The sequence below is a fragment of the Cnephaeus nilssonii genome (assembly GCF_951640355.1).
Source record: "Cnephaeus nilssonii genome assembly, chromosome: 17".
Lineage (NCBI taxonomy): Eukaryota > Metazoa > Chordata > Mammalia > Chiroptera > Vespertilionidae > Cnephaeus > Cnephaeus nilssonii.
The window spans coordinates 33,108,242-33,125,696 of record NC_137088.1 but is presented as its reverse complement, the minus strand read 5'-3'; the positions used below and the strand labels follow the sequence as shown (position 1 = coordinate 33,125,696).

The following is a 17,455-nucleotide window of genomic DNA, read 5'->3' as shown; positions in this document are numbered from 1 at the left end:
TGTAGTCTGTTTGAATATTAAATATTAAATTGACATGTCTTTTATAATCTTGGCATATAGTTGGCACTCAGATTAGCAGAACTAAACCACTCAGTTTAGTAGAACTAAACTGAATCCCTGAAATTTTAATGATTAAGTTATCAAAGTTTAGGCCTAGGCATTACCCAAACTTGAAATAATTAGATAAGTATTGACCAGTATATAAACTACGAGGGCAGAGTTTGTATCTGTTCTTCTCATGGATTTATTCCCAGTATGTAGAACAGTGCCTGGCACATAATAGAAATAACTGCTCAGTAAATATTTGTTGAAGAAATAGGTGATGTGTGTAAGAGAAGCACTCTAGCTTTATATTTTATTAGGCTTTTAAGGTAAAATTTAAATTTAAAACATTTCCTCATCTCTAATTCAATTAAAACTTACCACTTGAAACAAAAATCAAATTACTGTCTTTTCATTATTTTCTACTTTTGTAAAGGAAGTCTCTAAGTAAGTATAATGGAGTATAAATATAAATATGTTTTCTTCTCTTAGTAAACGAAGCAAAAAAGGAGATAAAAATGGAAAAGGCTTGAGACATTTTTCAATGAAAGTGTGTGAGAAAGTTCAGCGGAAAGGCACAACGTCATATAATGAAGTAGCTGATGAGCTGGTATCAGAGTTCACCAATACAAATAACCATTTGGCGGCTGATTCGGTAGGTAGATCATGCACTTGACATTGACTGTGATGAGTGATGCAACAGCGTACCTCTTTGGGTTATCCGTGTCATCAATATGAGGACTCAGACAAGCTAGGGAATTCCCAATTCCTCCTTTCCTTGAGGGTCTGTTGGGAAATTTTTGTTGTTGATTTTTTGTTTTGTAAAGAATTCTTTTATTATTTATTTCAACATACAGATGAACACATATTTTTAAAATACAATTTTGGGGGTTGTATACTGATATTTTTTATGTTATCGTTTCTACAGTGTCAGCATTTCTATTTACATTCAGTTATAGAACTTAAGCTTCCCATTTATTATTATTTTTAAAATATATTTTTATTGATTTCAGAGTGGAAGGGAGAGGGAGAGAGAAACATCAATGATGAGAGAATCATTGATAGGCTGCCTCCTGCATGCCCCACACTGGGGATCGAGCCCACAACCTGGGCATGTGTCCCAACTGGGAATTGAACTGTGACCTCCTGGTTCATAGATCAGTGCTCTGCCATTGAGCCATGCTGGCCAGGCAAATCTTCTTTATTTAAGTTTAGTTCTACCTTTAAATGGATTCAGTGTTCTCCACCATCCTTTATTATCAGGGCATTTGATTGATTGGATTTTGTTCTTAGGATCTACCCATACACAATAAGATAAAGGGTTTTTTCCACAATGCAAGTTAACACACTTTTCTTCATTGAGAAAGTCTTGCTACCCACCCCCCTCAAAAAAGTCAGCTGAATTAAACAGTGTTCTTTAGTTAGTGATCTCTGTGATTGGCATTTGGGTGCAAGTTCCCTATTTTCATTGAAAGCTAGTAAGAGTATGTGGATTAGTACTAGTCCATGGACCACATTTTGAGATGTACTGTTTACCTAGAGCTCAAAACATGCATCCTTGACTTTTCAAAGTTGAATATCCTCCCAGACAATGCAAGGCCTTAGCTCACATTAACTTCATTACCCCTTTCTGCTATATATCCTATTGTTGTCATGTATATTAGTTCTATATATATTCTAGCCTCAAAAAGACATTCTTGTAATATTTTTATTGATTTCAGAGAGAAAGGGAGAGGGAGAGAGAAATAGAAACATCAGTGATGAGAGGGAATCATTGATTGGCTGCCTCCTGTGTGCCCCACACTAGGGATTGAGCCCAAAACCTGGGCATATGCCCTGACTGGGAATCAAACCGTGACCTCCTGGTTCATAGGTCAACACTCAGGCCACGTCGGTCGGGCCATTCTTGTTTTATACAGAGAGTGTTAATTAAGATTTTCCTTTTTTGTTGGTCTTCATTCCATCCTACTTTTCCATGCTCTATCTCAGTTACATCATCTTTCTTCTACCTGAAGAAGGCCCTTTAGCATTTCTTAAATTTAGATCTGTATGTAACATAATCTTTACTTTCTTTAGATTGTTCTTTACTTTTGAAGGATAGTTTCATAAGCCTGCTAAAATGTATTTTTTAGCAGGCTTATGACCAGAAGAACATTAGGCGAAGAGTTTATGATGCTTTAAATGTGCTAATGGCACAGAATGTTTTCAGCACTTTGAAGATGTTATAATAATACTAGAGGCCCGGTGCATGAATTCATATACGGGTGAGGTCCCTTGGCCTGGCCAGCAATTGGGGCCGATTGGGGCCATCTCTCCAAGTCCTGATCGGGGCCAATGGGGGGCCGGCTGGCCAGGGACGGACCACAGGAGGGCTCCAGGGCATGTCCTGCTCATCTCGCCCAGTCCCAATCGGCCGGACCCCAGCAGCAAGCTAACCTGCCATTCAGAGCGTCAGCCCCCCAGTGGTCAGTGCGTGTCATACAGACTGGTCGAGCAGTCGACCGATAGGTCAGACACTTAGCATATTAGGCTTTTATATATATAGACTAAAGGCCCAGTGCATGAAGATTAATGCACTCGGGGGCGTCCCTCAGCCCAACCACCCTCTCACAATCCGGGACCCCTCGGGTAGGGTCCCTAGGCCTGGCCTGAGATCAGGGCCTATCGGGTCTTTCCTTCCCCGGTCTGCAGGAAGCTGGCCCCACCCCCGCCGCTGCCACTGCTTGCCATCTGTGCAGCACTGCCTCCCCTCCCCTGCCACCGGTGGCCTCCCTCTGCAGGCGACAGGCTGGGGTGCAATGGCTTGGCTGGCCTGGGCCTCCCTCTTTCTTTGCTGGGGGGTGGGGCCAGCCATGCAAGGGGCTGTCTGCCTACCTGATTGCCCCTAACCGCTCGCCTACCTGCCTGATCACCCCTAACCACTGGTCTGCCTACCTGATCACCCCTAACCCCTCTGCCTGCCTGCCTGATTGCCCCTAACAGCTTGCTTGGGGGCGGGGCCAGCCCAGTGAGGGTCTGTTTGCCTACCTGATCACCCCTACCGCTGGTCTGCCTACCTGATCTCCCCTAACCACTTTCCTGCCTACCTGATCACCCCTAACCACTGGTCTGCCTACCTGATCACTCCTAACCCCTCTGCCTGCCTGCCTGATTGCCCCTAACCGCTTGCTTGGGGGCGGGGCCAGCACTGACTTCCAGTTGGTCAGCCTCTGGTTGTCGCAGGAGCCGACCGACAGTTGCCTACCATCTGTCGCAGGCTCCCCGCTGGTGCCCAAGGCCGGAAAAGCCTCCTTGGGCTCGGCTGCACCCCAACATCCCGGCGACGGATCGCAGGAGCCGACCGCCAGTTGCCTGCCATCCGTCGCAGGGTGCCCAAGGCCGGAAAAGCCTCCGGCAGGATGGTTTCCTGGTGGGTGTGGCTGGTGGGCGTGGCTGGTGGGTATAGCGAAGGTACGGTCAATTTGCATATTATTCTATTATTAGGTAGTATTATTTATTAAATATTTTAATATCTTGTGATTGTTATCTTAACCCTTAACTTTTATCACTTAATAAATGTATTTTTTAGCAGGCTTATGACCAGAAGAACATTAGGCGAAGAGTTTATGATGCTTTAAATGTGCTAATGGCAATGAACATAATATCAAAAGAAAAAAAAGAAATCAAGTGGATTGGCCTGCCTACAAATTCTGCTCAGGAGTGTCAAAACCTGGAGGTAAGAAAGGAAAATCTGACTATACAAAGTAGTTTGCTTTGTTTTACATCAGAGGCATTTTAATTTAGAAATGTGGTTACATACTAGTAAAATATTCCTAATTATTTATGTATACTGTGTCTTTTTTAAAAATAGATTCTTCTACGTAGAGTTTTAGAACTGGAAGAAACTTTAGAGATATGTAGTCTGACTGATGTCCTGATGAAACGAGGGGTATAGAAATTAAATGGCTTGATTTTTATTGTTTCTTAGAGAAGATCTTCATTTTATTCTAATTCAATTCTGAGCATCTAATAATAACTTTTTGGTGATTCATGTAACAAATACTATCTCAGTTTTGATATAATGCTTGCTTTATGGACCCCCAAAATATGGGTGAAGCTGTCCGTTTGCTTCTTATGTTTAAACTTTTACCTTTAACTCTAGAATCAGTGGCAACAGAATGGTATTTCACTCGTATTTTTATCAGAATGGATCAGATGTTTAGCAGTAACATGAATTTGGACATGATGTGTACAAAAACATTTTTATTCTGTTAACTTTAATCATTACAGGAAATCTTTCCTAAACGAGCATGTGCCTTGACATAGTTTCCAATCTGACATATTTTTGTTGTCATATCCATAAAGGGAATAAACTGAGATGACAGGTAGCTTACGGAGAAAAATGTGTTTGATTTCATGTTTTTCTCATGATTTGGTATCATCATACTTGTGGATGGAGGGAGAAACCAGACATTTATCAGAAATTATAACTTTCTTTATATGGTGCAGTGGAAATGCCCTCCTCTTCTCTTTTTGATAGAGTGGAAGTTGAGCATCATTTTAATTACCGGTAATATTAAGCTGATAACAGAAATCTGTTAGCATCTGCTAGCTCTGTGCTTCACCAAAGATTGTACAGACAAAATCTCTGACGCCAAGGAGCTTTTGTTCTAATTAAGAGGAGAAATGTAAAAAGTGTTACCAAGAATGTGATTACTACTATGAAAGAAGTAGGTACAGATTTTCTGGGTGATAAGGGAGGGCTTTACAGGAAAAAATCCCTGAGCTCAGTCGTGAGGGAGGAGTAGGCGTTTGCCAAGTGGTTTAGGGCAGGGAGGGCCTTCCGGGCAGAGGCCTGCATGGGCTGAGGCAGGCATCGGAAAGCATGCCCACAGCGGGGTGTGGCCCGAGCACAGGCCAGGAGAAAGTGCTGAGCTGTTGGGACCTGATCCTATAAACTAGGGAAGCTCTTGAAGAATTATAAAGAGGAGGGCTGCTGGGAGGTATTCTGAAGGTCACTCTACTAGAGGGTTGGAAGTTGGACAGACAGGAGGGAACGGAGGGGCCGATTGGAGGTGGCCTGCGTTAGTTACGGCAGTGGCATTTGGAGAAGTGTTCTGGAGGTAGAGTCGGTACAGCCTGTGTGTGCAGGAGGGGCAGGCGGGGGCCTGACCTGTCACGCTTCAGGTACAGGGCGCAACGCCTACATCTTTTCAAATGATGAGGGCCACACTGATTTCACAGTCAGCCTAAAGTAATTTAGGATTGAAGTGTGGTAGCGGTTAGAGGAATAATGAGAGGAAATTCCTGGTGCAGACGAGAGCGGATGGGGAGCAAATAAGAAATATTCTCTTGGAGTAGACAAGAAAAATGTCTCATTTGATGTCACTGACTTTTTGCCCAAAGAGACCATTAGGAACTCGTCGCAAGGAAAATCAAACCCTAAGATCTATTTTCCCGGTAGTCGAAAGAGTGAGGAAAATAATAGTCTTTTGAAGCTGGGAAATTTATCCCATAAGCATGTTTCTTACTGCAGACGAAATGAATTGTATATTGAATATATATAAGCTACCTGTATTAGCAGCTGTGCTTATTTCTTTTTAAATACATTTTTATTGATTTCAGAGAGGAAGGGAGAGGGAGAGAGAGATAGAAACATCACTGATGAGAGACAATCATTGATTGGCTGCACGCACCTTACTGGGGATTGAGCCTGCAACCCGGGCATGAGCCCTGGACTGGAGTCGAACCTGGGACACTTGAGTCCGCAGGTCAACGCTCTATCCACTGAGCCAAACCGGCTCGGGCCAGCTGTGCTTATTTAAGTCAGTCAAAATATAGTATAGCAATTTTCCGTCAATAATAAACTAAAATAAATAAAAGGAGAAAAGGAAGGAAGGAGAAAGAAGGAAAAGGAGAAATCTGACATAATTTCTCTTTCGGGAAAGTGATATTTACACATGTGAAACAGGAAATGATACAAGATACGACAGGATTAAAAGTTAACTTCTTTGTGACCAGGGCCAAGTATGGACCATAGAAGGTCCTGTGCACCATCGGAAGGAGAGTGTTAGTACTGACTGGGTTATTGGGAAATACTGTTACTAATGAGAGTGCAAATTGGTAACACATTTTGGAGAGGACTATATGTGTATTCTTTTACCTGGCAATCAGCCATGTGAGATTTTTTTTAAAGCAAATTAATTAAAAGTAAAAATAAAAGTCAGACTGAGATCTTACCTCATTCTTGGTGGGTGGGGAGGGTGAGCATAATATAGCAAAGCAATTAATATTAGGGTCTCTGGAACCAGGTGGCTAGGGTCCTGGCCAAGCACTAAGCAGTGTGCCCTGGGGCAGTTACTTAACCCTTTGTGCCTCCACTTCCTTACATGCAAATGGATAAGGACATACATAGGGTTTGAGAAGAGGAATTAAGGTAATGTGTGGGGAGTGCTGAGCTGGGTGCCGGCACATAGAGGAAGTGTTCTAAGTGTTCGCTCTCACTGTTGGAACTTCCTTAGTAAATAACAATGCGTCCTGCACACCAGGTATTCCTTAAGCAGATGGTTTCATTACTGATAGCAGCTGCCGCGATTCTGCTGAATTGTCTGCTCGCTTACCCCAACCCCTGTCCCCCAAAGAGGTGTGTCTTGTCTTTATTGATGTTGGTTTGCATCTCCCTAAAGAAAATTCTTGATATCTCAGAACTGGGACCTGAAAATGAGCAGTGCTTTATACCCTACATGTCTTCATGTTACTTTGTGGCCTGTGTTTTAAAGATCGAGAAGCAGAGGCGGATAGAGCGGATAAAGCAGAAGCGGGCCCAGCTGCAAGAGCTTCTCCTGCAGGTAAAGGTGCCGGGATGCCTTTCGTTACCTCCCCTGCCTGTGTCTGCTCCTCCGCTTACCTGCTTGTTTCCTACTTCGGGTGCCTCTGAGGGCGTGTCTGGGACCACAGGAGGGCAGCCTCCCACAGGCGAGCCCGCTGCCATCCCCCGGTCTGTCTCTAAGCTGGTTCCGTCTCTCACCAGCTTCAGGGCCCCGCAGCCCTCACCTGCCCTGTGGGTGGCATTTTATACAACAGTTTCCTTTGACACTTATCTTTACTCTGAACAGAAACTATTAGGAGTGTGTGTGTGTTTTAGTCCTAATGTGGAATACTAAAAAGTAAAGCTAGTTAAATTTTGGGCACATTGAGTAAAATAATTAAATCCACCTCTAATATTCATTATCTGTAAGTAACAGAATAACATGCAATACTTAATAAGCTTTGTAAAAATACCCAACCTTAAAATGCATTTATGTTTAAAAGAAAATTAAAATTTATAGTGTAACTAGTAGCCCGTTTGCACGAAGATTCGTGCAATAGACCTTCATTCACCTGGCTGCCTGCACCAGTTTTCTGCCCGCACCGGGGACCCAGGCCTTGGCTGTGGCCACCGCCTTCTGCCTTTTTCAGGGTCGGGGCTTGGCCCCGGGCTCGGCCGAACCCAATATCCCTGCTAAGGATCGCAGGAGCCGACCCCCTGGTCGTTGCCTGCGATCCGTGCAGGCTCCCTGCTGGTGCCCAAGGCCGGGAAAGCCTCCGCCCCAAGGCTTTCCCGGCCTTGGGCTCCGCCACACCCCAACGTCCCTGCAATGGTTTCCTGGTGGGCGTGGTTGGTGGGCGTGGCTTGGTTAGTGGGCGTGGCTTGGGCGTAGCGAAGGTGCGGTCAATTTGCATATTTGTCTATTATAAGGTAAGATAAGGATCTCTATATATTTTTTTGGCTAATTGCCTAGAATTTGGATGATTTTTAAAAAATATAACAGAGCCTTTGTATGAAGTTATGGGAGGTAAAATCACAGGGTAGATGGACTTTCTTTTCTACTTTTGGTCATTGCGGTTGGTGTAAAAATTCACTTAGAGCCATACAGTGGAGCTATATTCAATCCAGCCAGAAACTTGTAAAATGAGTCAGGGAATCTTGATGCCTTTGCTGTTTTTCCTTGCAGCAAAGCAAGCAGGACTCTCTTAGCCACAGCAAACACACACTGAGGACTGTGGCCCCGGGAAGGGTGGGGAAGCAGCTACGGGGAGCCCAGGCTGCGCTGCTGTGGCTCACGGGGAAGTCGGAGAACGTGGGGCCTTGGGCACAGGTTTATGGGGTTGGCCTGGGGTGATTGCAGAGCTCATGGGCTCCCTTTGAGTTTAGGAAATAGACGCGTTTAGGAGATACACGTGCCTATAGGGGAAGGAGGGGGGAAGGAATGGCACGGGCGTGTTCCTGGGAGGGAATGCATGCCTTTATGCCTTGGCTTTTATCTGCAATTTTCTTTATTTGAAAAGCTTTCAACCAATCCTAAAATCAACTTTGATTTGAACAACTGTAAGTCATTTAATTTTTGGTGAAGTTCACTTTTCAGAAGTAAAGATACCACGGGGTTACTATGTTTTCCCCCTGAAATAGTCACTTTGTCTGAAGGATAGAATGTTAAGTACTCCTAAATAGTCCAGGTTTTTGCTTTACACTTTGTAGATGTGTATATATATATATATATATATATATATATATATATATATTTTTTTTTTTTTTTTCTTTTTCTTTCCCTTTCACATTCGTGTATAAATCGGAGGGGCAGGAGAAGACCGGTCGCCCTTCGGAAGGTCTGTGCTGTTCTGAGCAGGAAGCAGGCCAGGGCAGGGGAGTGGCAGCAGGTGGAACAGAGACTTTCCCAACATAGGGAGCCCAGAGACTGGGCCGTTTCTTCTTTTCTGTGTTCTGTGTCCGCTTTTCATACTGAATGAACCCCATAGGACCTATCGCTGGAGGAGGCATTTTATGTTTTTCATATTGGATGTCCAAATAAGATTTTGTTTGAAGAGACTGTTGCAGCTTTTAAAAAGCTGACCCTTGATTCCTTTTCCTGCATCTGCTCCCTGCAGCATCCTGCCTTCTTGTAGCCCTCGCGTCTTAGCTCCTGCCCTGCACCTGCTTTCCCCCGCTGCCCCCCTGTGGTCCCCGTCCCTGCACAGTTAGCTGCAGGAGTTCCCTGTCAACTCATGCTCCCTCAGCTCCGCGCTGAGCCTTCCTCAGGTTTCCTCAAGAGTGTCATGGAACATTTTGGAGCTTGGTTTTCGGGATATGTTATATTAGCGTTTTGTTCTTTCCTTCATCAAAAAACAGAGATGAAGTTGTCTTAGAAAATTAAGTCCCTGAACAATAATAATTTGCCATGGCCTACTTAGCGTAATTTTTTTTAACAGTGTCGCAGCACACTGACATCACACGGCACCGGTGAGTGATGCTTGCGTGCCACTGCCTCTTTTGCATATCATTGGGCTAGCCCCGTGGTCGGCAAACTGCGGCTTGCGAGCCACATGCGGCTCTTTGGCCCCTTGGGTGTGGCTCTTCCACAAAATACCACAGCCTGGGTGAGTCTATTTTGAAGAAGTGGCATTAGAAGAAGGTTAACTTTAAAAAATTTGGCTCTCAAAAGAAATTTCAATCGTTGTACTGTTGATATTTGGCTCTGTTGACTAATGCGTTTGCCGACCACTGGGCTAGACTAAGCGATGTATTCAACCCTGAACTCTTGGGCGTCTGTGGTGGGTGAGGGGAAAACAAGCTCGCTCGGTGTCATTTTCCCTGTCACTCGCTCTGAGGAGAGCTGCAGGTGCCCCTGGCTCTCAGATTTGTAAGGTCCCATTTCTATGGATAACGGAAACCATGGGCCCCATTGTTTACATTACGATGATGGTAGACACCATTTAAATGTAATTTTCCCCCTTGAAATATATTTATTGAGTTGGATTATTCTAATCTTTCTTAAGTGTCTAATTCACTACAGGTGGAAGGTCTCTTTAAACTCTAATTTTAAACTATGCTTTAAGTGGATTTTCTTTATTCATTTAATTCCAACTCATCCATTTTAAATAACTTTATTTTTTTTTTATTGATCATTACAGCAAATCGCTTTCAAAAACTTGGTACAGAGGAATCGGCAAAACGAACAGCAGAACCAGGGCCCGCCAGCTCTGAACTCCACCATTCAGCTGCCGTTTATAATCATCAACACGAGCAGGAAAACAGTCATAGACTGCAGCATCTCCAGTGACAAGTGAGTGCAGAATGGGGGCAGGCTGCCGGCCGGCCTTCTCCTCACGCAGTCCTGTCATTTGCCAAAATAAGAAGGGTGTACTCCATTCTCTGCGTCCTTCAAGGCTGCCTCCTTGGGGCGTGTGAAACACCCGCTCCTACATGGAGTGCAGTCAGCTTCTGGCCTGTGCTCCATCACTCGCCCTGCACAGCCCCCAGTCACGTGACCGGCCCTCTGCTGCCTGTTACGCGCAGGGTGGTGCCTGGACCCAGACCAGGATGTGCACGTATGTACATGCATGTGGTGTAATTGGGCAAGAACTACAGCGAGGCCCTAACCAGTTTGGCTCAGTGAATAGAGCGGTGGCCTGCGGACTGAGGGGTCCCAGGTTCAATTCCGGTCAAGGGCATGTACCTTGATTGCAGGCACATACCCCGTAGGGGGTGTGCAGGAGGCAGCTGATCGATGTTTCTCTCTCATGGATGTTTCTAACTATCCCTCGCCCTTCCTCTCTGTAAAAAAAAAAAAGAAAAAAGAACTGCAGTGAGGTAGACCGTCAGTGAGGGTCTGACACAGGTAGCTCGCTGGTGATGCGCTGTCCTAGTTTATTGTGGAAATATTTTAGATCAACATGTGGCACAAAAGCAGTTACCTCTTTTACTCTACCACAGTTGAGTGGGCTTCTGTTTACTAATGGATGAATAGACATGAAAATGCTAGGTGCAATTTCTGCTTTTTTAAAAAAAAATCTTATAATTGAAAGTTAATACTTTTGACCACCTTCATGTATTTTGCCCCGCTCCCTCCTCCCCATCTCTGGCAACCACCAATCTATTCTCTGTGTATCTATGAGTTCAGTTTTTTAGGTTCCACATTAAGTGAGATCATTCAGTATTTGTCTTTCTCTGAATTATTTCACTTAGCATAATGCCCTCAAGGTCTATCCATGTTGTCACAAATGGCAGAGTTTCCTTCTCTTTTTTCATGACTGAATATTTTATTGTATTTATACATTTTCTTTATCCATTCATCCATCAATAATACAGAATTTGTGTAATTTATTTTACCTTTCATGAAAATCGTTAATTCATTGGTCTTCAGGCTGTGACCAGTATCGTGAGACAGTTGAGAGCATGGGGTGCGGAGTGAGACAGACCCAGGTGCGGAAGATGGCTCCCCTGTTTAACTGCTCCAAAGCTCTGTTTTCCGGAAAACAAATGGGGATGATTCCAGGGCCTCTGTCACTTCCCAGCCCTGTGGTGAGGATTAAATGAGATAATGCCTATAAAGGCTTGGACTCAAAGCAAGCAATTTAAACATGTAAAATGCTTTTATAAAGGAATTGCGGAAATCTGGGAGTCAGGGAGTCATTGCCCTAAGGGCTTTATGGCTTCTATTCATCCCTGGCTGGGGTCTAGTAAGGGTTCCATTCCTGGGTGGTATCTGACTCATGCTCTTCCCCTGGACGGAAGGAGACTCTAAGAAGCCTGCAGCAGTTTGTTCAAGGTAGGTCCTACAGCCTTTCCTTTACTCACTTTGGTGATGCAGTCTTTTCCCCTTACTTAGCCAGGCAGCTCATTAAATTGACCAAACTAGCCCTGGCTGGTGTTGTTAGAGCAACAGCCTGCACACTGAAGGGTCCCGGGTTCGATTCTGGCCAAGGGCACATGCCTGGGTTGCACGCTCGACCCCCAGTAGGGGGCATGCAGGAGGCAGCCGATCAGTGATTCTCTCTCATCATTGATGTTTCTATCCCTCTCCCTCTCTAAAATCAATAAAAATATATTTTTAACCCTTTGCACTCACTTGCTTTTTTCTCGATTCCTTTATTCTAATGCTAACCGTGTCGAGTCACACTCGACATCCGAGTGCAAAAGGTTAAAAAACCAACAGTATTGGATTTAGACCAGAATTTCTGCCTCCAATTTGCAATAGCTTTAATGAGGGCTAAAGTTTATGGACCTCTTTTGTCTGTCACATGAAAGTTATTTTAATTGGGAAAGTGGTGTATTTGAGATGTCGTCTCCTGAATACAGCAGAATGACCCATATTGCTATAAACGTCGATAATTTCTAGTACTATAGCTGAACTTAGGCCCTCATTCTTTTTAAAATATATATATTTTATTGATTTTTTACAGAGAGGAAGGGAGAGGGATAGAGAGTTAGAAACACCGATCAGCTGCCTCCTGCACACTCCCTACTGGGGATGTGCCCGAAACCAAGATACATGCCCTTGACCGGAATTGAACCTGGGACCCTTGAGTCCGCAGGCCGACGCTTTATCCACTGAGCCAAACCAGTTAGGGCTGGCCCTCATTCTTTTATGTAATACTAGAAGCCCGTTGCACGAAGTTTCGTGCAATAGACTTTCCTTCACCTGGCTGCCAGCACCAGTTTTCGTCTGGCCACCCGCTGATCGGAGGGCCTCCTGAAGGCTGAGGGCGGGGCTCGGGAGGCGCTCCGATGGGGGGCGGTGGCCAGAGGAAAACTGGTGCTGGTGGAAAACTGGTGCCGGCAGCCATGCAATTGGCCACCGGCATCTTCCGCCGCCACCAGTGTCTTCCGCGGGCCCCATGGGTCCTTCCACAGCGCCAGCCGTTTAGGCCTGCGGGAGGAGCGGGGAACGGGGACTCGCAAGTCCCTGCGCGCCCCCCCCCCCCCCCGCCCCGCTCCTACTGCCAGCCAATCGGCCACCCTGAGTCCGGCCCCCTGTGCCTCCAGCCGGCCCAATCGTGGGCGTAGTGGAGTGATGCAATTTGCATATTGCCTTTTTATTATGTAGGATACAGAGTAGAAAACTCTTCAGACCTCCCCAACACCATGGAAGCCCCTTACCAACTTTGTTTCCTGGTGCAGGTTTGAGTATCTTTTCAATTTTGACAACACCTTTGAGATCCATGATGACATCGAAGTACTGAAGCGGATGGGAATGTCCTTTGGTCTAGAGTCAGGCAAATGTTCTCTGGAGGATCTGAAACGTGCTAAGTCACTGGTGCCAAAGGCGTTAGAAGGTTATATCACAGGTATGTTAACGGATGCTTTCACATGTTGTCCCTGATTAAGTATGTCAAACCCTAACATGTTAAAACCTTTTTCCTTTTCTCATAGAAAATTAGTTCAAGTCCACGGTATGCTCTCCCTTGATTCTGAACCCTTTCCTACTTTAACGTTTTGAGGAATTGCCATACTATTTTCCAAAGCAGTTGTACCGTTTTACAGTTCTACCAGCAATGTATGAGAGCTTCAGTTTTCCACACCCTTCTACACCTTGTTGTTGTCCCCCTTTTTATTAGAGCCGTCCTAATAGATGTGGTATCTCACTGTGGACTGATTTTGCATTTCCCTAGTGCAGTGATGGGCAACCTTTTGAGCTTGGTGTGTCAAACTTCGCCAAAAAACTGAGCATAACTCGGGTAGTGTGTCACTTTGAGGAAAAAACATTATTTCGCAAATGTTTCATCCTCGGCATGCGGCCGCCTCAGCGGCTGCGTGTCATCAGAAATGGCTACGCGTGTCAGTGCTGACACGCGTGTCATAGGTTCGCCATCACTGCCCTAGTGACTAATGATGTGAGCATCTTTTCACGTGCTTATTGGCCATTCGTAAATCTTCCTTGGAGAATGTCTATTCAGATCCTTTGCTCGTTTTTTAAATTGGGTTCTTTATCATTTTTATTATGAATTATAAAAGTATACTTGAATATACTAACATCCACTGTTTTGCATGTTATGTAATTCAGATTTGTTTCACTAATTCTGACATCCCTCACTAAGATTATGGTCTATTCTGCACTTAGAATCTGGATGTAGCAAACAGTGCTCTGCCTTTGCTTTGGGCCGTTCCCTTCATTATAAGTAGAATTGCACATCAGTTTTTAAAGGCATTTTAGTAAGTTCTAAGGTATATTAACTCAGATATAAGCAAAGTAGTAGTTTTTATTTGTTTTGTTTTGTGGTTTTGGCTCTGGTCACAACACAAGTGTCTATTGAATGAGACTTTGTTTCTGTTGGATTTAGTTCTTAAATTGGCATCACCCACTCCTGCAAATGGGACCCCATCTTATTGCCCCTCAGCCAGTATCTCCCCCCTGCTCTCTCCCAGGGCAGGACCGGCTCTTTCATTGGCAGCCCAGCAGCGGCTAAGGAAAGGGCTTTTCAGGAACTCACCACAACTTCAGTCCATTCTCATTGTAAAAGCTCGGGCGGGCGATCGGCAGGCTCTCTGGCTTTTAGCTCTCCGTGACCTCATTGGCAGCCTGGGGCACAGACTTTCTGGTTAGTGCAAAGGACAGAGGGCTCGTGAGTACGATGGTGAGAACCACTGTGTGGTGCCTAGGATAATGTGAACGAAACACAGGCTTTCAAAGCTGTTGTGGAGAGAAAGTGTAATGTGTTATGCAACTAGCTGAGCTCTGACAAAGTTTCCTCGTAGGCTAATTGCCAATTACTATTGGGATCAGGATTCTGGCTTTAATGTTATCGTGTGCAGACTTGTTATTTAATGTATTAAGTCTGCTGTTCTTAGAGCTGAAGTTCTTTTTTCACAGCTGCCTTGTCAGCCTGTGAGAAACCTAAAATCAGTGAGAGGCTGCGTTTACTTTTCCTCCTACGATGCCTCTCGCTTGGCCCGACAGTGCCGGATGGCCGTTTCCAATCTTCACACACACAGCTTTCTGTGTTTTGCGCAGCAATTATAAATTTTTTTTGATTCAACATAATAAGCGCTTGTTTTGGTAAATTGCATTTTTCTGAGTGTTCATTCGATCTTGTAATTCTAAGAATTTCTTTTTAGAATTGTATTTCTAATAAGTACATCACCTTCTTTGTAAACTCACTATTGAAGAGACTGTAGTTATTCATTAACATTTAGATCTTATATGTCCTGTCACTGCCTTCTCTGAGCTGACACTCTAGATAAGGAGGTAAGCATTGAACAAGTGAAATTACAGTGAGAATTGGTCAAGGTTATGATAGGAGAAATACGATGTATGTATAGAAAACAACGTGAAAGGACAGACCTAACATCTATGCAGACTGAAAAAGCGGTGCCGGTCTCACCCTCACTAAACGCATGACTGCTCGTGGCCTTTTAAAGGAGAGCTGGTTTGAGTTACAAGCAAACGGTTCCAGGAGAAAGAATAGTCTTGGATGATGGTAGCACCGAGTTCACCAGGGGGGCACTTGAAAAGATGGATTCAGTGGGGGTTTTGGCAAAAATGTGTCTGTCCTTCGTACCTCCGATATCTCCGACTTGACTTCCTCTGCCCACCGCTGGCTTTGGCTGTTCCCACCACCGTCAGGGTCCCGAGTCTTCCATCGCGAGGACAGCCGGTGTCCACGGAAGTCCAGTGGTTGCTGCCTCTTGAGGTCTTAAGAGAATGAGAGCCCACAGTTGATTTAATTTGAATTCTTTCTTACTACAGTCAGCCTTCCTGTTGTGTTCCCCCCGCCCCTTATGATTTAGAAATGTCTCTTCTCAGCTGCAGAAACCTGGCTTCTCCCAGGGCAGGAAGCTTGTGTGGCTGTGGCTGAGGACATGCTGATGCCCTCCCTCACTCGTCCGCTTTCTTCCCCCTGTGTCTCCCTGTAGATATCTCCACAGGACCGTCATGGCTAAATCAGGGCCTGCTTTTGAACTCTACCCAACCAGTTTCCAGTTTAGACCTGACCACTGGTGCCACCTTGTCCCAGTCCAGGTACGTATGTTTCAGGGTTCGAAAGGCGAGCCCGGCCCCTTCTGGGGGGAGGCAGCATGTCCCTGCCCAGGCTCTGGGTGGCACCTCCTTCCCCTGCTCCATTCCCGTGTGTGAAGCAGCGGAAAGCGGTCTCCACGTTAACGAGCCTGTGTGTTTGAATTGTTTGCTAGCGTAAACCAGGGGTTCTGCTTGGATGCTGAAGTGGCCTTAGCGACGGGGCAGATCCTTGCCCCAGACAGTCACCAGTCCAGCAGTGCGGCCTCTCACTGCTCCGAGTCCCGCGGGGAGACGCCCTGCTCGCTCAACGACGACGACGAGGAGGAAGAGGAGGAGGACTCCTCCTCCCCAGAATAAAGACAGGACGAACCCACATTTTCCTGTTGATGCTCATGTGTGTTTTTAGTGTGAGCTCTTGTTTCTGAAATGATTGCTTCGGTCCTTGCTTCTGTTTGCACTGTGTGTCCAGTGGAAACTAGGGAAACACAACCCGCGAATTACACGCAGGCTGACACGCTTGAGATGAACGTTACCGGATGCGGAGGAGAACTGACAGTAGGGTAGTAGGTCACCTCTCAGAGCGAGCTTTCTGAGGGGACAGCGGGGACAGTCCTGGGAGAACTGGGCCGCATGAACAAAGCTCATTTACCTTCCGCAGGTGGGATCTGTTCCCCACCCCCACGTGACCCTCCTTAGGACCAGGATTGCTACAGTGATCGGGTCTCGTGCGTCTCTCCGTGGGAGGCGGGCCTGGGCTCGGCTGCACTGCTGAGCTAGCTGAAAGCCTAGTTGAGGTGCTTTACGCATCAGCTGCCTTAGACAGCTTCTAGAAAGGAGCGCGCTAACTCTTAAGTACTTAAGTGACATTTAGAATAATTTATAGTGAAATGGAAATGATCACTATTAGCCAATGCATTTGGTGCATAGAACTTTTTAGGGCTCCTTCTGGAAGCCAAGGTAGAATAGCCTTTCCGCGTGCATTAACCCTCCGCCAGCACTGCCTTTGCCAGCGTTCTCATCGGGGCTCCACGGGGAAGGAGTGTCATTTTAATCAGAGCGCGGCCTTCCACACAGCGCTTTCCTTTGAAACCAGAACACAGCCCTCCGACCAGAGGGCTTGCTTCCCGTTCCCTGCAGCAGTTGTGTGATCTCACCCGTGTGCATCGATGAAAATGAACCAAGTGTCATTTCCCGAACATGGAAGCACTGTTTTCCTGTCCATGTCACCTTTTATACATTTTCATTAATCAAAATGGCCTTACTGAGTTATTCCTGGGTAAACTGCGTTTCAGACCCACCTGGTGTCGCATTCTGGAAAGTGGCGAACTCCGAGTGGTTGGGTTCTGGCTGCGCGGTAGCTGGTGTGTTTCATAGAAGCCAAAGATGCCGCAGGAATGCTGTGCTGCCGCGTCCAGTCCCTGCTCCTCCGAACAGGAGCACGGAGACACCTGCCCCCACGGCCAAACCCCAGCCAGGTCTCACAGCCAGGCCTGGAAAAGAGCAAATAACAATAGAAAATTCGCTCCATGGCTTTGCCTTGGCCATTCGGATTTGCCCCTGGATTATGCATCGACCACCTCTGGGCTCCGCCCAGATCAGTCCTTTTCTAACCCGCGGGGTGAGTGCAGGTGCCTCGTGCTGCCTTTCACAGCTCTGCCCTG

The 17,455-nt window shown here is 45.8% G+C and overlaps 1 protein-coding gene across 9 annotated transcripts in view; it reads left to right on the top strand.

Moving 5' to 3' along the window:
• TFDP2 (transcription factor Dp-2) overlaps positions 1 to 17,100 on the top strand; it is a 140,827-nt gene extending 123,727 nt beyond the window's left edge. For 7 of the 9 annotated variants that reach the window (XM_079794687.1, XM_079794686.1, XM_079794694.1 and 4 more), the window contains 7 exons: positions 535 to 697; positions 3,611 to 3,757; positions 6,801 to 6,869; positions 9,970 to 10,121; positions 12,959 to 13,125; positions 15,692 to 15,797; positions 15,968 to 17,100. In XM_079794687.1, the coding sequence (XP_079650813.1) occupies positions 535 to 697; positions 3,611 to 3,757; positions 6,801 to 6,869; positions 9,970 to 10,121; positions 12,959 to 13,125; positions 15,692 to 15,797; positions 15,968 to 16,151 (988 nt within the window). In that variant the 3' untranslated portion in view covers positions 16,152 to 17,100. The remainder of the gene's footprint in view (positions 1 to 534; positions 698 to 3,610; positions 3,758 to 6,800; positions 6,870 to 9,969; positions 10,122 to 12,958; positions 13,126 to 15,691; positions 15,798 to 15,967) is intronic. The other 2 variants (XM_079794688.1, XM_079794690.1) reach the window with 1 other exon arrangement.
• The last annotated feature ends 355 nt before the right edge of the window (positions 17,101 to 17,455 follow it).